The 20,594-nt window shown below is 46.1% G+C and overlaps 1 protein-coding gene across 2 annotated transcripts in view; it reads right to left on the bottom strand.

Moving 5' to 3' along the window:
* Positions 1-1,312: 1,312 nt before the first annotated feature.
* The window catches only part of DDX39B (DExD-box helicase 39B), a 32,608-nt gene continuing 13,326 nt past the window's right edge, over positions 1,313-20,594 (bottom strand). For both annotated transcript variants that reach the window (XM_077286049.1, XM_077286048.1), the window contains exons 7-11: positions 7,241-7,372; positions 3,368-3,477; positions 2,549-2,693; positions 2,169-2,316; positions 1,313-1,820 (exon numbers count right to left, since the gene is read on the bottom strand). In XM_077286049.1, coding sequence (XP_077142164.1) covers positions 1,804-1,820; positions 2,169-2,316; positions 2,549-2,693; positions 3,368-3,477; positions 7,241-7,372 — 552 coding nt within the window. In that variant the 3' untranslated portion in view covers positions 1,313-1,803. The remainder of the gene's footprint in view (positions 1,821-2,168; positions 2,317-2,548; positions 2,694-3,367; positions 3,478-7,240; positions 7,373-20,594) is intronic.

Genomic DNA, 20,594 nt, shown 5'->3' with positions numbered 1-20,594 from the left:
TTGGTACATATGTTGAGTTTTTCGGTTGCTCCTACTGCTCTAACACTAACTGAGGTACTTTGTGCCTGTCGGTGGGTGTATACTGCGGAGGAGCCATTTTCCTTTTTTGCCTAGTGTCATCCTCCTAGAGACAGCAGCATACACCCATGGTTACCTGTGTCCCCCAACGAAGGCTCCAAGAAAGAGATTTTACGGTGAGTACCACAAATCCCTCTTTTTCCTATATTACACTTTAAGGCTATCGGTTCTTCCCCAGGCCCCTTCCCCCCCACACTCGGACATATCGCCTCCATCTGGGATCGCTCAAGAAGAGTTGGCCGACCGAGTAGAGCAACTTATATGAAACGTCTAGTACATCCAACTGCCCTCGCAGTATCTCTGTGCAGCACTCAGACTCAGCACTTGGTCGGCCGATCAGGCTCACAGGTTGTCCTTTAAAGTCTTTTTCTAGATTCTTTGGTGCATGTTTACACGTAATTACTGTAGAAGCCATTGGAGGCCGAAGTATTTACTATATCCAGAACAAAGCTAGATGCACAAGACTACTCTAAAAAAAAAAAGTCTGGTCCTAGATTTGTGCTCCCATTCTTTCTGGAGATTAGAGTAGCGAAGCCCCATAAGAAGGACTCAGCAATGAGGATCTCCCTTCATTTTGTCCCTCGCCTTTTCATCCCAATTTTCTCAACATCTGACATAACAATAGCTCTATGGTCTTATTTGTCGAAGACTTCCCCCTTCTGCCAGGTCGAAAGCCTCTGTCATTCTCCCAACACTATCACCCACTGGATCAGGCTGTCTGTTCATGGTGAATCATTCAGGATCACTCCACCAAAGACGTTAGGAGTTTCTTGAGGTGGGGACCCCCCCTGCATGTTGTTCATCTGTGCAGTACTTGTAATAACACCCCCCCCAAACGACACAAGCAAGAAGACAGGATTACTTTGTGCACTCGTCTGTAAAAATCCCTTTCTGGTCATGTTTATTAGGTGGACACAGCTCACGCCCAGTTGTTTTTCCTGTTAATACAGACATTTGTGATTGGCGGATGGGTTTCTTCTGTTCAGTGCAATGACCCATCGAGCGTCTCGTGATTGGCGGATGGGTTTCTTCGGTTCCAGGCAATGACGCATCGAGCACCTTGTGATTGGCGGATGGGTTTCTTCCGTTCCAGGCAATGACGCATCAAGCGTCTGGTGATTGGTGGATGGGTTTCTTCTGCTCCAGGCAATGACTCATTGAGCAACTTGTTTGTTGGCTTCTATAAACCTTAAAAATGAAGGCGATTCGCTCGTACAAATCATGGCAAAGCCGCTGAGGAACACTATTTTTAATAATTGTGACACGGTATTATAAATCACCAAATACAAGACTGTGCCATAACTTAAAAAAGAAATTCATTCTCACAATATAAAACAAACTAAATACTGGACCAGAACTACACAACTCAGCCGGCCGGATGCAGCCACGCGGCTTCTGACAAATTCATTTATTCATTCCAGACGGGCTTCTGCTATGAAAGGATCGGGACGTGCGGCCACACTATACATTACACTCAAAATGACAGCAGCTCATCTACAACTTGATTTTCTTGTATTTTCCTGCACATTTCTTCAAACATTTTCCATGTGTTTTCTTTTTTGAGAACTGTCAGAGGGCAACACAAGAGAGCGATGATCTGCCGGATGCAGACAGAAGAGCCATGCTCCACGTGAGACTGGGTATAGCTGGTGACTGCCAATTCCTGATCTGGTGCAGGGCGGAAACGGACAGGGGAGGCGCAGAGTCCGGAGCTGGAGACCACCCTCATCGGGTCTGTTCAACTGGGAGAGATAAACAGAGGTTATTATTAGGGAGGGAGGATTGGCTCTTCTCATGTGGAAGGATAAGACTTCAATCTCAAGTGCATCGGGACACCCAAGGGTTGTCACCATATGATCATGTAATGAAAGAGACTGAATTGCAGTACCAGAGACAATCTATGGACAGGTGAGGAGCTGTTTCTGGAAAGCAGACGTTTCTCAACTCCGTAAGGAGAGAAAATCTGTCTCAAACAGTTTATGGGAGTCTACACTGCTTGAGCCACTGCATGCGCAGATATCTTACGGTATCTGACCAGTGTGATGCATCGGGGGTGGAAAAAATTAATGAAAGATGAAGACGGCACTCACTGTATGACGAAATATCGATCTCGTCGGGCAGCTCACTGATGTTCACCTCAAAACGATCTTGAACCTCATTCAAGATTTTGGCATCTCCCTCATCGGAGACGAACGTGATGGCAAGACCCTTGGTACCAAACCTGCCCGCTCGGGCCACCTAATAAAAAGGGGAAAAGGCGGAACGTCACGGGAAGCATTTCGTGGAGGACAGAGCAAGTGGCATTTGCAAACAGAAAGCACTGGGTGATGCCTGGTGCTAGAGCTGAGGGGCTTTGTTACTGTGCATGCGCGACAAATGCACAGTAATAGAGAAGATTCCTTGTGCCACACTCAGCCCGTCATACCCTGCACAAAGCATCACCCGCTGAAGTGATCGACGGTCTACGTACCCTATGCAGGTAAGTATCGGAGTCCTCAGGCATGTCATAATTGAAGGCAATGTTTACCCTTTCAATATCCATCCCCCGACCAAACAGATTGGTGGCCACAAGAATTCTGCGCTGGAAATCTTTGAACTGCTGATACCGGGAGAGCCTGCCATTAATGAGAACGTGTTAAGGCCCCGTCTCACTTAGCGACACTAAAGCGATCCCGACAACGATACGACCTGTCAGGGATCGTTGCTGCGTCGCTATGTGGTCGCTGGTGAGATGTCAAACAGTGAGATCTTACTAACGATCGCAGCTGCGATCTCACTGTTTGACATCTCACCAGCGACCTGTAGCGAACTGTACAACGATGTCACATGGGAGCTATTATGACGATTCAGTGTCTGAGTCGTCAACGAGGTCGTTGGTAAGGTGTCAAACACAGCGATGTGTGCTACCCAGCGGGACCTCAACGATCAAAAAAAGGTCCAGGCCATTCCGACACGACCAGCGATCTCACAGCAGGGGCCTGGTCGCTGGTACGTGTCACACATAGCGAGATCGCAACGGAGGTCGCTGTTGCGTCACAAAACTTGTGACTCAGCAGCGATCTCGCTAGCGATCTCGCTTAGTGAGACGGGGGCTTTAGAGTATTCAAAGTACAGCATCCACCATGCTTTACCCTTCCTTTAGAATAGGATCTCGTTATCTTCCAATCTTCTGATTCATTTCCTAAATGTGCAGTAGTGGTGGGCTGTGGAGATGCAGTTTTGTGATCTTTTGCTCACTGACGAAGGTGCTTTTTCACCCTTGGCTTAGTCTACACCCCCCAATTCCTACCTCTCCTCCTGTCCCATCCCACGGTGAATAGCGATTGCCGGGAAGTTCTGCTCCACCAGGAGCTGAGCCAGAGCGATGCAGCGCTGAACGGACTTTACGAAGATGACCACCTGAAATAAAGCCAGGTTTAGTCCAGTTCCTTCAGAAATCAACACCGAATCCCACCACAAAGACATTGCAAGCAATAAAGCACTTTTCACCTTGACCGATGCAGTCAGACCTTACATAGCCCCGTAGTAAGAGTAAATTGGGGAGGGTGCATATATAAAAACAGTAAATATTTTATTAATTTCGGGAATTTTTGTGAAATACACACGCACACTTTCGTTGGCTCCACCTCTTCTCCCCGCCGCTAGGTTTTAAGCTAAGTGAGACAATCTAGAAATAAAAACCAGAAAATCCCATTGTATGATTTTTACATGATTAACTTGCATTTTATTGCATTCAATAAGTATTTGATCAACTATCAAGAATTCTGGCTCTCGCAACCTTTTAGTTTTTCTTTAGGAAGCCCTCCTGCTCACTCCAGCACATGTCCAGGCCGGTTTGAAGTTCACCAATGACCATCTGGATGATCCAGAGGAGGCATGGGAGAAGGTCATGTGGTCAGATAAGATCAAAATATAACTTTTTGGTATCAACTCCACTCGCCGTATTTGGAAGAAGGATGAGTACAACCCCAAGAACACTGTCCTAACTGTGAAGCATGGTGGTGGAAACATCATACTTTGGAGGTGCTTTTCTGCAAAGGATGACTGCACCGTATTGTAGGAAGGATGGATGGGATCATGTATCACAAGATTTTGGCCAACAACCTCCTTCCCTTAGTAAGAGCATTGAAGACGGGTTGTGGCTGGGTCTTCCAGCATGACAATGACCTGAAACACACAGACAGGTCAACTAAGGAGCGGCTCCGTAAGAAGCATTTCAAGGTCCTGGAGTGGCCTAGCCGGTCTCCAGACTTGAACTCAATAGAAAATCTTTGAAGGAAGCTATAACGCAAATGTTCCCCAGCGACAGTCCCAAAACCTGAAAGATCTGTATAGAGGAGTGGGCCAAAATCCCTGCTGCAGTGTGTGCAAACCTGGTCAAGAACTACACTGTGTGCAGAATTATTAGGCAAGTTGTATTTTGATCACATGATACTTATTATACATGTTGTCCTACTCCAAGCTGTTCAGGCTTGAGAGCCAACTATCTACTAATTAAGTAAATTAGGTGATGTGCATCTCTGTAATGAGGAGAGGTGTTGTCTAAGGGCATCAAAACCCTATATAAGGTGTGCTTAATAGGCAACTTCCTTTCCTTTGGCAAAATGGGTCAGAAGAGAGATTTGACAGTCTCTGAAAAGTCCAAAATTGTGAAATGTCTTGCAGAGGGATGCAGCAGTCTTGAAATTGCCAAACTTTTGAAGCGTGATCACCGAACAATGAAGCGTTTCATGGCAAACAGCCAACAGGATCGCAAGAAGCGTGTTGGGCAAAAAAGGCGAAAAATAACTGCCCTTGAATTGAGGAAAATCAAGCGTGAAGCTGCCAAGATGCCATTTGCCACCAGTTTTGCTATATTTCAGAGCTGCAACGTTACTGGAGTAACAAAAAGCACAAGGTGTGCAATTCTCAGGGACATGGCCAAGGTAAGGAAGGCTGAAAAACGACAACCTTTGAACAAGAAACATAAGGTAAAACTTCAAGACTGGGCCAAGAAATATCTTAAGACTGACTTTTCAAAGATTTTATGGACTGATTAAATGAGAGTGACTCTTGATGGGCCAGATGGATGGGCCAGAGGCTGGATCAGTAAAGGGCAGAGAGCTCCACTCCGACTCAGCAAGGTGGAGGTGGGGTACTGGTATGGGCTGGTATCATCGAAGATTGAACTTGTGGGACCTTTTCGGGTTGAGGATGGAGTGAAGCTCAACTCCCAGACCTACTGCAAGTTTCTGGAAGACAACTTCAAGCAGTGGTACAGGAAGAAGTTGGTATCGTTCAAGAAAAACATGATTTTCATGCAGGACAATGCTCCATCACATGCCTCCAACTACTCCACAGCGTGGCTGGCCAGTAAAGGTCTCAAAGAAGAAAAAATAATGACATGACCCCCTTGTTCACCTGATCTGAACCCCATAGAGAACCTGTGGTCCCTCATAAAATGTGAGATCTACAGGGAGGGAAAACAGTCTACCTCTCGGAACAGTGTCTGGGAGGCTGTGGTGGCTGCGGCACGCAATGTTGGTCGTAAACAGATCAAGCAACTGACAGAATCTATGGATGGAAGCTGCTGAGTGACATCATCAGGAAAGGTGACTATATTGGTCACTAATTTTTTGGGGTTTTGTTTTTGCATGTCAGAAATGTTTTTTTCTAAATTTTGTGCAGTTATATTGGTTTACCTGGTGAAAATAAACAAGTGAGATGGGAATATATTTGTTTTTTATTAAGTTGCCTAATAAATCTGCACAGTAATAATTACTTGCACAAACAGATATCCTCCTAAGATGGCCAAATCTACAAAAACCACACTCCAACTTCCAAAAATATTAAGCTTTGATATTTATGAGTCTTTTGGGTTCATTGAGAACATAGTTGTTGATCAATAATAAAAATAATCCTCTAAAATACAACTTTCCTAATAATTCTGCGCACAGTGTACAGGAAACGTTGGACCTCAGTAGTTGCAAACAAAGGTTTCTGTACCAAATATTAAGTTGTTTTTCTATTTTATCAAATACTTACTTCATGCAATAAAATGCTAATTATGTAAAAATCAAACTGATTTTCTGGATTTTTTTTAAGATTCTGTCTCTCACAGATGAATGTACCTACGATAAAAATTAGAGCTCTCCATTCTTTGTAGGTGGGAAAACTTCCAAAATCGGCAGTGGATCAAATACCGTACATATATATATATATATATATATATTTATTATTATTTTTTTTTTAAATATATAAATTTTTTTACCAAAATCCCAAGAATTAATATTTAGTAATTTTTATTATGTATCAAATTATTAAAAGATTTAGGTTAACTTTGCAATCTATATTTTATTGCCACGATACGGCTAAAAATAAATGAAGCAACTGTGTGAAAAGGACTTAAATGTCTACCGTTTTGGGTTTATAAATCCAATACAAACCCTTGTGTCTCCATGGTAACATGCTTCAACATACTGTAACATCAGCTCTCCGATTTATCACTGCTGTTTTGCTGTTTTTCCAGTTTTCGAGCCTAAATGCCCCCTTTTTTGTGGGGGCTTTATAATTTACACCACTTTTTAAATTGTCTTTTACTTTTTTTTTTTTTTTTTTTATACTCCACGACAACAGATTAATTGAAAATGCAACTTTTACATAAAAATCAACTACAAAAAACATCAGTGAATGCAAGACAAAAAAAATATTTCAATAAATCACAAATGAAATCGGGACCCAAAGTGCGCAGTCTGATCCTGCGGTCACTCGTCACGGCCTTCTCCCCCCTGCTGCAAGGTCAGACTACATTCAGGGCTTGTTTGTAGTCTGTTACCATGGATACACATAGGTTTGCATAATTCTAGATTTTACAGTAGCAGACTTTCCATTTAGATTATTTGTAAAATTATTTTAGATGCATTGGAGCAATAATAGTAATAAAAAAAAGTTAATTTTACTCTCAAAAGTCTTAAAGAAAAAGAGGCAGATCTCACACACCGAAGGACCCAACTTCGCCATGGCTGCCCATTGACCGTTACGTTTGGGCCATTCCCCCACACCTTTCCATAACAAGCCAATTGCCCCTGGGTCCATATCTCAGCTACAGGAGGGTGTTTTCATGGAAGGACGCTGCCTTCATCCACCACTTTATGCCAGAGATAATAATATAAACCTGAGTCACCTGATTGAACTCCAACAAGTCCAGGAGGTCAAAAAGTTTGCGGTTTTTCTCATTGTCCTTGAGTTTGACGTAGTATTGCTGCAGGCCGTGAAGGGTCAGCTTGGTCTCATCATCCACGAAGATTTCCATTGGCTGGAGGAGGGGGTGGGAGATTAAGGGTTAAACAGTAAGGGGCGGCGCCGGGTTTATGGTCACAGGTGAGGACTGGATCAAGTGGTGTCCTACAATGTCGGCTTTCGCAGGTTAAGCTGGCATCTCGCACACAGAGGAATCCTAAACCCTCAAACACAGAGGGGTCGTCCCGTCACTTCTAAATTCATGGCCATACTGATTATGGGACACAAATCACACTCTCTCTAAAGACGTGCACAATTCATTACCCGACGTTACAATCTAATTCCAATGTCTTCCAGGGGGATGTGATACCCTCGTGACAGGAGCAGGCAGAAGGGAAAGTAGGGTAATACTAATGTGTCCAAAAAATAGAAATTAGTATTTCAAAGTGATGTCTGTTGTAGTATAATTACCACACCAGAAGAGATTCCAACGCCCCCAGAAGAAGTGAGCAGCGAAACGGCGCAAGGTGGGTGGGAGGGAGAGCACAGCCCGACTTTACACGTTCACAGCCAGCACTACTACTCTAGATAGATTACTCCAGTAGAGATATATCTGTTTAGCTATGATGCTTGATCACTACTATACAGACTGGTAGATTCTGATGGTATTACATATTGCTATATATGACTGTTTGGATAGCTCTTATCTGGTGATTAAGATATTTATATATACCTTCAGCACTATTTCTACTGTGATATATCCATCTGGATTTATAAGGTTCATTATTATCCTATTGGATCTATATGTTGAGTCGATGATAATATCTATATATATATTTTATTATCATCAATTTAACATATAGATCCAATAGGATAATAATGAGCCTTATAAATCCAGATGGATATATCATAGTAGAAATTGTGCTGAAGGTATATATAAATATCTTAATCACCAGATAAGAGCTATCCAAACAGTCTTATATAGCAATATGTAATACCATCAGAATCTACCAGTCTGTATAGTATATATATACTAGATGGTGGCCCGATTCTAACGCATTGGGTATTCTAGAATACATGCGTAGTGTATAGCACAGCCCACGTAGTATATTGCGCAGCCCATGTAGTATATTGCGCAGCCCAAGTAGTATATTGAGCAGCCCACGTAGTATATTGAGCAGCCCACGTTGTATATTGCGCAGCCCACATTGTATAGTCACGTAGTATATTGCCCAGCCACGTAGTATATAGCACAGCCCATGTAGTATATTACTCAGCCATGTAGTATATTGCCCAACTACGTAATATATAGCACAGCCCATGTAGTATATTGCCCGGCCACGTAGTATATAGCACAGCCCATGTAGTATATTGCCCAGCCACGTAGTATATTGCACAGCCAATGTAGTATATTGCACAGCCCACGTAGTATATTGCCCAGCCCATGTAGTATATTGCCCAGCCCACGTAGTATATAGCAATGTGGCATCATATCCCTGTTAAAAAAAAAGAAATAAAATAAAAAATAGTTATATACTCACCTTCCGGAGCCCCTGGATCCAAGCGAGGCCTTTACCGACGCTGCTAGTGCGCTCCGGTCCCAAGAGTGCATTGCGGTCTCGCGAGATGATGACGTAGCGGTCTCGCGAGACCGCTACGTCATCATCTCGTGAGATTGCAGCATGGACCCGTTACCGGAGCGTCGCGAGCGGGAAAGGCCTGTTGTCGATCCGGGGGCCGACGGATGGGTGAGTATATAATTTTTTTTTTTTTTTTTTAATTATTATTTTTAACATTAAATCGTTTTACTATAGGCAGCATGAATAGTAAAAAGTTGGTCACACAGGGTTAATAGCAGCGGTAACAGAGTGCATTACACCGCGGCATAATGCGGTCCGTTACCGCTGCCATTAACCCTGTGTGAGGGCAGACTGGAGGGGAGTACGGAGCAGGCACTGACTACGGGGAGGAAGAAGCGGCCATTTTTCCGCCGGACTGTGGCCGTCGCTGATTGGTCGTGGCAAAACAGCCACGACCAATCAGCGACTTGGATTCCGTGACAGACAGAGACCGCGACCAATGAATATCCGTGACAGACAGAAGGACGGAAGTGACCCTTAGAAAATTATATAGTAGATATATATATATATAATTTAGGAACTGATTTTGATGCTTCATATCGTCCAGTATTACAATTAAATGTATATATTTTTTTTTTTATTAGCTATTCCATCTTCATAATATATATTTTATTATCCTCTTGTACCATCGTGTTGGGATATCGTGCGGTTTTCCTCTCCCTCTTCATGGAGGTTTTTAGCCCTATTTTATTTATTTTTTTAAATTGATTACTAATAAAATATTGATCTTTTAACTTTATTTTTGTTGGAATCTCTTCCGGTCTGGTGGTAATTATACCACAATAGACATCTCTTTCAAATATAGAGGGGAAAGTAGGACTTGCAGCCTTTCTAGGAGCAGGCAAAAGGGAAAGCAGGACTCGTAGGTTCTCTTTGTTGAGTGTGCAGAGGGGTAAGCAGGACTCGCAGGCTCTCTATTGAATGGGAAGAAGGGAAAGCAGGACTCGCAGGCTCTCTATTGAAAAGGAAAAGGGGACAGCAGGACTCTCAGGTTCTCTGACCGGGCAAAGGGAAAGGACTCGCAGGCTCTCTATTAAGCGGGCAGAGGGGACAGCAGGACTCGCAAACTCTACTGAACGGGAAGAGGGGAAAGCAGGACTCGCAGGCTCTCTATTGAAAAGGAAGAGGGGACAGCAGGACTCTCAGGTTCTCTGAGCGGGCAAAGGGAAAGGACTCGCAGGCTTTCTATTAAGCGGGCAGAGGGGACAGCAGGACTCGCAAACTCTACTGAAAGGGAAGAGGGGAAAGCAGGACTCGCAGGCTCTCTATTGAAAAGGAAGAGGGGACAGCAGGACTCGCAGGCTCTCTATTGAGCGGGCAAAGGGAAATGACTCGCAGGCTCTCTATTATGCGGGCAGAGGGGAAAGCAGGACTCGCAGGCTCTCTATTGAATGGGCAGAGGGGAAGCAGGACTCGCAGGCTCTCTATTGAATAGGCAGAGGGGAAATCAGGACTCGCAGGCTCTCTATTGAGCGGGTAGAGGGAAAGAAGGACTCGTAGCCTCTCTATTGAGCGGGCAGAGGGGAAGAAGGACTCGTAGCCTCTCTATTGAGCGGGCAGAGGGGAAGAAGGACTCGTAACCTCTCTATTGAGTGGGTAAACAAGAAAGCAGGACTCGCAGGCTCTCTATTGAGCGGGCAGGGGGGAAGAAGGACTCGCAGCCTCTATTGAGTGTCCCGAGGGGAAAGCAGGATTCGCAGATTCTATTGAGCGGGCAGAGGGGAAAGCAGGACTCGCAGCCTCTCTATGGAGCGGGTAGACGGGAAAGCAGGACTCGCAGGCTCTCTATTGAGCGGGCAAAGGGGAAGAAGGACTCTCAGGCTCTGAGCGGACAGAGGGGAAAGCAGGACTCGCAGCCTCTCTATTGAGCGGGCAGAGGGGAAAGCAGGACTCGCAGGCTCTCTATTGAGCGGGCAGAGGGGAAAGCAGGACTCGCAGGCGCTCTATTGAGCGGGCAGAGGGAAAGAAGGACTCGTAGCCTCTCTATTGAGCAGGCAGAGGGGAAAGCAGGACTCGCAGGCGCTCTATGGAGCGGGCAGAGGGGAAAGCAGGACACGCAGGCTCTATTGAGCGGGCAGAGGGGAAAGCAGGACTCGCAGGCTCTATTGAGCGGGCAGAGGGAAAGAAGGACTCGTAGCCTCTCTATTGAGCAGGCAGAGGGAAAAGCAGTAATCGCAGACTCTATTGAGCGGGCAGAGGGGAAATCAGGACTCTCAGGCTCTCCGAGGGGGAGAGGGGAAAGCATGACTCTCAGGCTCTCCGAGGGGGCAAAGGGGAAAGCAGGACTCTCAGGCTCTCTATTAAGCGGGTAGAGGGAAAGAAGGACTCGTAGCCTCTCTATTGAGCAAGCAGAGGGGAAAGCAGGACTCTCAGGCTCTCCGAGGGGGCAGAGGGGAAAGCAGGACTCGCAGGCTCTCTATTGAGCGGGTAGAGGGAAAGAAGGACTCGTAGCCTCTCTATTGAGCGGGCAGAGGCGAAGAAGGACTAGTAGCCTCTCTTTTGAGTGGGTAAATGGGAAAGCAGGACTCGCAGGCTCTCTACTGAGCGGGCAGAAGGGAAGAAGGACACACAGCCTCTCTATTGAGTGGGCAAAGGGGAAAGCAGGACCCTCAGGCTCTCTATTGAGCGGGCAGAGCGGAAAGCAGGACTCAAGGGATGTCTGTTCAAGCCCTACAGCAGGTAGATAACAAACCTCCTGAATCCAGTTATAAGAAAACTCTATGGGGCTGAATTAATTGACAGGCGTTGTTCACGCCAATCTAAATGAAGGGGAGTGATTAAGTAGGATGCTCCGAATTCATTAAGAGGTGCACGCAACTTAATGAATTTTGCCGTACCTCCTCTATGGGGTGCGTCTCTGTGCATCTCGCCGGTCATGCCAGTAAGTAATGGAGCAATTTTTGACGAATTCAGCAGCAGAGTGCTGCCCCATCCTGAGCTAGCATGTGAATGCCAAAAGTTGCACATTTTCGGAGCAACTTCAGGTTCAGCAAAAAAAAAAAAAGGTTAGACGTTTTAAAGCGTTGTGCACCATAGATACTTGCTGGGGTGAGCCATATAGGGTCTGATGTCAGATAAGACAAGACGTCCACTATAAAATCACTGGCAAAAAAAACTACTCATATCAGGAGACATTGCAAACCCTATTGTGCGAGAAGCCATCTTACCCTGTGAAAGAAAGGGTACAACATAATAACAGGTTATCACTCGCACTCTTCAAGGTGTACATTTTCATAACATACGCTCACGATCGGACAGAGGACAGTACAGGTCGACAAACTCGGATCGGCCGTTCCACAACTCTGACCAACCTCCTTCTCATCCACAGAGGAACCACGGCAGACGACGGCACAAGTCAGATTAGAGGAAGCTTCCATGCACGCGAATACCAAAAGTGCGAATGTCAGAAACCACCAATTCAAAGGGGAAAAAAAAAATGTCAGTATTGTTCTGACCCAGCAGAATTGTCAGCAGCAAAACAAAAACTGCTGAAAAGGAGAAGAAAAACCAGCCATACCACAGCGACACCAGCCATACCACAGCAACACAAAACATTGCAAGTTACAGGAAAGCGGGACGACACCAACAAATCTACGCGTAACAAATTCACCACTTACTGGCAAATGTTTTCTATAGGGCTGGGCATGGCTTTCTCTACGGTTCCTGGACATCAACATTAGGATGAATTCAGACAGCCGTATATATCGGACTGCAATGCTCAGATGGGCCGTGGCTCCCCCAAACCGAGAGCTACTTAGAAATTTAAGCGGTCACACTTGGGTTAGGAGTGTTCCATTTATATAGCCACCTGACTACGCCCTTAAATGAATGTGTCATTAACTCTGTATCCCCCACCCCAATATCCGGCTGAATACCTGACCGTACAGGTCTTTAAAACCCAATGTAATCTGACACGTGTTTGTTATGATCCGGTGACCTTGGAGCCGCATGAAACTTTCTCTGGAGTAGGTGGGAACTGTACTGACCGCAGATCCTGAACTAACACCGCAACTAGAAGTAGCCGTGGGGTGTGCCTAACAAACCCTAGACACCTCGACACAGCCGGAGGACTAAATACCCCTATAGATGGAAATAGGAATACTACCTTGCCTCAGAGCAGATCCCCAAAGGATAGGCAGCCCCCACGAATATTGACTGTGAGTAGGAGAAGAAAAGACACACGCAGGCAGAAAACAAGATTTAGCAAAAGAGGCCACTTTAGCTAAATAGGAAAGGATAGGACAGAATACTAGGCGGTCAGTATTAAAACCCTTCAAAAAATATCCACAGCAGATAATACAAAAAATTCCACAATCTAACTAAAGACGTGGAGTGAATATCTGCAACCCCAGAGAATCCAACAAGACTGAGAAAATACTGACACAATCTAAGCTGGACAAGAAAACACAAAAGAATAGCACTGAATTATGAAGCACACAGCATGTGTGCCACAGAAACAAAACCAGACACTTATCTTTGCTGATTTGGCAGAAAGGCAGGAGGAACCAGGCAGAGGTCCAACACCTCCCAACAACAATTGACAACTGGCAAGGACTAATGAATCCTGCACACCTAAATACCCCAGTCAGAACTGCAATCAGCAGATACACCTGACCAGGACTGCAACTCAGGGACAACTGCATTACCACCTACAACCACCGGAGGGAGCCCAAAAGCAGAATTCACAACACGTGTTGTCCCAAATTGTTCCGAAAAAATCCCATTGATATATATGCTAATAAGACGTGAAACTCGTTAGGGCCGCAGCGAGTGCTCCAGTCTTCATCAGGACTCCCCGAATTGATTGATGTTTCTGCCCTCTGCTGCAGCCAAACAAGAGAAGGGATATTGATAAGCCATCTCTTTAGGATTACTGGGGGTTCGACCTCTGGGACCCTCAACAACGATCCCAAGAATGTAAGGGCAGAAGCTAAGTGCAGCGCGGGGTCTACTAGTCACTGATCCGGCCTCAATCACTGGAGTAGGATCCCAGTAAAGCTACTGGGATTGAAAAGTTTGCCTCCCATTCTCATGAGCGGTGGGAGTCTACATCCTACCATCCAACAAACATATCATGTGTGTTCAGAATATATGCATCACATCATATCGGAGACCCACGACACAGCACAGGAGATTATTCATTCACATAAACACACCGCACAGCCAAAATGTACACCTTGATTTCCAGCCGTTTGGACGGAGTCACCTTGCAACCAAATCAAATGGCTGCGAGTCACAAGGGCAGATCCGGCCAGACACTTGGACCCAGTGAGACAGTCACACATATGAGAGAGACGACAAGACAATAGGAAGAGAGATGGCTCCTAAAGTCATCCCCGGAGTCCGCTGCACCTCCTCATCCCCCTCCCAATACTGTCACGTGCTACTGCTCCCTGGTTTCTGCATCTAAATCACCATTACCTTCCCCAGTGACCAACATTAATAAAAGGTAAAAAGCAAAAATCGCTCCTTAACTGGAACCAGTAACCAGTTTTGTCATATGTCAACTAAAACCATCACCTTATTCAGCACCTGTGCTCCACTCCATAAATGTTTATATATATCCGACTCCCCCTGTATACCTCCCAAAACCTTTTGGAGTTCTACCGCGCTGTATGGTAATCATCTCGGTCTGGTCTGATGGGTTTAGCTTCTGGACGCTCCATCCCTCCTCCGGCTGCTGCTCATCATCCTCCTTCATTGATTGACGTGGATGACTCCTCCTGCGTCATCCGCATTGCGGGGCGAAATCATGGCTCGCGCCTGCGCACCATGCTTTGCCCTACTGTGGATAGAGCGAAAAGAGGGATTTTTGGTACTCACCGTAAAATCTCTTTCTTGGAGCCTTCATTGGGGGACACGGGTAACCATGGGTGCATGCTGCTGTCGTTTGGAGGCTGACACTATGCAAAAAAGGAAAACAGCTCCTCCTCCACAGTAGACGCCCACCGACAGGCACAAAGTACGTCAGTTAGTGTTAAAGCAGTATGAGAAGCAACCAAAAAACTCAACATATGTACCAATCCAACAACGAAGGCACATAGACCAAATAATGGTACCAACAGTTAGGGAAGGTGCTGTGTCCCCCAATGAAGGATCCAAGAAAGATTTTACGGTGAGTACCAAAAATCCCTCTTTATCGCTTCATTGGGGGACAGAGGTAACCATGGGACGACCCAAAGCAGTCCCTAGGGTGGGAAACAGGAAGATTCAAGGAATAAATGGACTCAGGTCGGCCGATGCAAAACCGCCGCCTGCAGCACCTTCCTTCCCAGGCCTGCATCAGACGAGGCATGGGTTTGAACCCTCTAAAAAACTCGGAGTGCAAAGATGACCAGATGAAATACAAATCCTGATAACGAACAGCCCAGGAGGCCCCCACCGCAGAGTGGAGAGCGCCTTCACCCCCGGAAGAGGACGTTTGTAGTGAACGCGGAATGCCTCCACGGCAATAGTGAACTTAGAAGCTAGGAGCCAATTAAGATAGCCCTGAGATGACGAATAGGGCATCAGATTGATGAAAGGGAGCAGTCCTTGAAAGGTAAACTCGGATAGCTGTGAGGGGATCCAGTTGTAGAGGGACTTCTCCAGGAGATGGACCGGTGAGACACAGAAGGAAGGACAATGTCTTCATTAATGAGAAATGAAAAGACCACCATGGGTAGAAAGGAAGGAACAGGCCTGAGAACTACCTTGTCCTGATATAGAGTCAGGAGCGTGGAACGGCAGGACAATGCCGCTAACTCGGAAACTCTCCTGATGGAAGTAATTTAACTAAGACAACTGTCCAAGACAGGAGAAGAAACGTGATGTCTTGAATGGGCTCAACAAGAACGCAATGCAGCGCGCCAAAGACAAGGTTAGAATCTCATGGATCTATCGGAAGACGATAAGGAGGTACCAGGTGGGCGACCCCTTGAAGAAAGGTCCTTTTGACGGTTTTGCCCAGAGTTTTAGAATTAAGCAGTTATACATCTTATTACTTCTACCCAAGTGCATGACCTTACATTTATCCCCATTAAAGCTCATTTGCCATTTATCAGCCCAAGCTTCTAGTTTACATAAATCATCCTGTAATATAAAATTGTCCTCCTCTGTACTGATTCCCCTGCAGTTTAGGGTCATCTGCAAAAATTGAAATTCTACTCTGTATGCCCCCTAAAAGGTCATTAATAAATATGTTAAAAAGAGGGCCCAATACTGACCCCTGTGGTACCCCACTGCTAACCGCGACTCAGTCCGAGTGTGCTCCATTAATAACCACCCTTTGTTTCCTATCCCTGAGCCAGCTCTCAATCCACTTACACATATTTTCCCCTATCCCCATTATTCTCATTTTATATATCAACCTTTTGTGTGGCACCGAATCAAAAGCTTTTGAAAAGTTCATATACACTACGTCCACTGCGTTCCCTTGGTCCAGTCCGGAACTTACCTCTTCATAGAAGCTGATCAGATTAGTCTGACATGAAAGGTCCCTAGTAAACCCGTGCTGATACTGGGTCATGAGGTTATTCCTCTTCAGATACTCCAGTATAGCATCCCTTAGAATGCCCTCCAGGATTTTACCCACAGTAGAGGTTAAGCTCACTGGCCTATAATTTCAGTTCAGTTTTTGTCCCCTTTTTGAATATTGGCACATTTGCTATACGCCAGTCCTGTGGTACAGACCATGTTATTATGGAGTCTTTAAAGATTAATAATAATGGTTTATCAATGACTGTACTTAATTCCTGCAGTACACGGGGGTGTATCCCATCCGGGCCCGGAGATTTGTCAATTTTAGTGATTTTTAGACGCCGCCGTACTTCCTGCTGGGTTAAGCAGGTGACACTTAATGGGGAATTTTTAATATCACTGATCATATTGTCTGCCATGGAATTTTCTTGTGTAAATACTGATGAAAAAAGTCATTTAGCATATTGGCTTTTTCCTCATTCTCATCCACCATTTCACCCAGACTATTTTTAAGGGGACCAACACTATCATTTTTTAGTTTCCTACTATTCACGTAGTTAAAGAATATTTTGGGATTATTTTTACTCTCTCTGGCAATGAGTCTCTCTGTCTCAATCTTTGCTGCCTTGATTTGGTCTTTATAGAATTTATTTAATTTTCTGTATTTAATGCCTCATCACTACCTACTTCCTTTAATTCTCTAAATGCTTTCTTTTTGTCACTTATTGCGCCCCTTACAGCTCTATTTAGCCATATCAGTTTCCTCCTATTTCTAGTATTTTTATGTCTCAGGATATCTTCCCAGTTAATTGCACCAAGATCATCTCTCATCCGTTGGAAATTTGCCCTCCTGAAGTTTAGTGTCCTTGTAATCCCTCTACTACACATCTTATTAAAGGATACATGAAAACTTATTATTTTGTGATCACTATTTCCCAAGTGACCCCCAACCCTTATATTTGCTATGCGGTCTGGCTTGTTGGTTAATATTAGGTCTAGCAGTGCCCCCCGTCTTGTTGGGTCCTGAACCAGTTGTGAAAAGGTAATTGTCTCTCATAGTTGTCAAAAACCGATTACCTTTGCTGGAACTGCAGGTTTCTGTTCCCCAATCTATTTCAGGGTAGTTGAAGTCCCCCATAGTAATGACTTCTCCTTGAGTCGCAGCTTCATCTATTTGCTTTATGAGGATTTTCTGCGTTGCTTCCATTATTTTTGGAGACTTATAACAAACCCCTATCAGTAATTTATTATTTTTTCCCCCCTCCCCTTATCTCCACATGGAAAGAAGAGAAAAAAGGACATAGGGACCAAACCCTTGTCCACACTCCACTGGAAGAAGGCATTTCAGTATTTGTATTAGATACGCAAGGATGCTGGTTTCTTGGCCTTAATAATGGTCTCAATGACCAGATGGGAAAAAAAAACAGCCTCCCTCAGGACTATGGTCTTAATGGCCATGCTGTTAAACTCAGAGACTATAAACTCTGGTGGAAGAGGGAACCTTAAGAGAGAGAATCTGGACGGCCAGGAAGCTTCCAAGGGACGTCCATGAACATGTTCACCAGGCCCTTCTTGGCCAGTTTGGAGCTTTCAGGATTATAGGGATCGCTTCTTCCTTTATCCTTTTCACGACGCTCGGACAAGGAGACGGAAAAAGACAAGGCATTTGGAATTGTGACCACGATATTACTAGAGCATCTCAACAGGTGGCTAGCGGATCCCGAGACCTGGCTACGAACCAAGGAACCTCGTGGTTTATCCGAGACGCCATGAGTACGACGTCTGGAGAGCCCCATTTCAGCATATCTGGATGAAGATGGCGGGGCTGAGCAACCACCCGCCTGAAGCGGGACCCGGATAGCTCAGAAAATCGTCTGCCCGACTTTCTACCCTCGGAATGTGCACGGCTGATATGGCGGAAACGAGACGTTCTGCCCATCGTAGAATCCTCGTTACCTTTATCATAACTTGTTTGCTGCTAGTTCCGCCTTGACAGTTTATGTATGCCTCGGCCGTGGCATTGTCCGACTGCATGCAGACCAGCTGGCTCGGAAAGAGAGAATGCCAGTGGCGAAGAGCAAAGAAAAAATTGCCCTGATCTCCAGGAGATTGACAGGGAGAGAGGCCTCTTGGCGTTCCAGTGGCCCTGCGCTGTGTGACGAAGAAAAAACGGCTCCCCAAACGAGGAGACTGCCGTCGGTGGTGATGACCTGCCACCAGAGAGGAAGGAAGGACTTCCTTCATAGGACTGATGCCGACAGCGTCACCAGGTGAGGGACTGCCTCACCCTGAGGTAAAAGCATGGGATCATCCAGGAAGACGTGCAGAGGGCCAGATGAAGAGGACGTGCATGGAACTGGGCAAAAGAAACGGCTTCCATCGAGACAATCCCTTTCCCCTAGAACTCTCATGCAGGACCGTAGGAGAGAAGCTGGACGCTTTAGAGTACGGATCCCCTGCAGAGGGATGAAAAATTTCTCCTTTCGAAGGAAGACACGGGCTTGGGGTCGTGTCGAACCTTATACCTAGAAACACCAGGTGCTGAGCAAAGGTGAGGGAGAACTTCTCTCTGATATTATGTAGCCGAGATGGACCAGAGTATCCAGAGTAAACTGAAGACTGCTTGCAGACTCGGCATGATGGCTCCTTCAGAAGATCGTCCAAGTAGGGAAATATGAAAAAAACCCTGGAGAGAAGGATGTCCATGACCGTTGCCATGACGTGACTAGTCTGGGAGCAGAGGCCAGGTCGAAAGGAAGGGCCGTGAGCTGATAAAGAACCTCCTGGATCGCACACCACAGGAACCTCTGATGCTAAACACAAACAGGAATGGGAAGAATTCTCCCAAGTCCATGGAAGTGATAACCGAACGTAGGGACTCAGTCCTGAAAAGACACAACCGCTCGAGGTCCAAAAACGGAGCTAGCGGTCTATCTTCTTTCGTGACTATGAAAAGAATAGAGTAGAGCCCCGAAAACCGTACGTTTCTGGGGATGGGTACGATCACTCCTGTGCGTGGTAGGAAAAAGACAGCCTGAAGAACTCCTGGGGCCTGCGGCGTATGTCTTGGCGGGCGAAAAGATGATTTTGTAGCCGGAAGTCGCTTTCTCTCTCGAGATTGAAACAACCTTTTCCTATTAAAAAGGACATTTCGACTTGGACCGGGAAAGCGAGGTGCTGTTCCCGCCGGTGGCATCCGAAATTATTTGATCCAGCTTGGATCCAAAAGGTCTAGAGCAGGGGTGTCAAACTGCATTCCTCAAGGGCCGCAAACAGGTCATGTTTTCTGGATTTCCTTAGCATTGAACAAGGTGCTGTAATCATTATGTGTGTAGGTGATTAAATTATCACCTGTGCAATACAAGGAAATCCAGAAAACATGACCTGTTTGCGGCCCTTGAGGAATGCAGTTTGACACCCCTGGTCTAGAGTATAGGAAGGCAAGGCCAGTGAGGCCAGAGAATGTGGCGCATAGCGATGATGTTGCTGGTAGCCGAGGCGGATCAACCAGCCGCATCAAAAGGGAGTGGTCCCGAGATATTTGCCGGCATGGGCAATCTGATCTGCCAGATCTGGCATCCCATCCGGAGAAGCTGCCGCTAGAATACCCTGAGTAAGGATTCTTGCCCCAGCAGGCATGGATTTTGACACCCAGGTGTAGGCAAATATTGCACTGATTAGTAGAGACAAGGCTGTCTTGGAAGACAGGCGAGAAGCTGGCGGATCCACATTAGGGATTATTAGATTACTAAAACACAACAGGTGACCTGAAAAGGAAAAGACGGATCTGGGATCAGATCCAGGTCCGCCTCCTACAGACACTAAGCTTAAACTGAGGTACTTTGTGCCTGTCGGTGGGTGTATACTGCGGATGAGCTATTTTCCTTTTTTTGCATAGTGTCAGCCTCCTAGCGACAGCAGCATACACCCATGGATACCTGTATCCCCCAATGAAGCAATAAAGAAGGAAGAAGTGTGCATGCGCCGGCGCACGTCAAGGCTTGGGTGCCGGCGCACGTCAAGGCTCGGGTGCCGGCGCACGTCAAGGCTCGGGTGCCGGCGCACGTCAAGGCTCGGGTGCCGGCGCACGTCAAGGCTCGGGTGCCGGCGCACGTCAAGGCTCGGGTGCCGGCGCACGTCAAGGCTCGGGTGCCGGCGCACGTCAAGGGTCGGGTGCCGGCGCACGTCAAGGGTCGGGTG

The sequence above is a fragment of the Ranitomeya variabilis genome, chromosome 2 (assembly GCF_051348905.1).
Source record: "Ranitomeya variabilis isolate aRanVar5 chromosome 2, aRanVar5.hap1, whole genome shotgun sequence".
Taxonomy (NCBI): domain Eukaryota; kingdom Metazoa; phylum Chordata; class Amphibia; order Anura; family Dendrobatidae; genus Ranitomeya; species Ranitomeya variabilis.
This window is presented reverse-complemented; position numbering and strand designations above follow the sequence as displayed.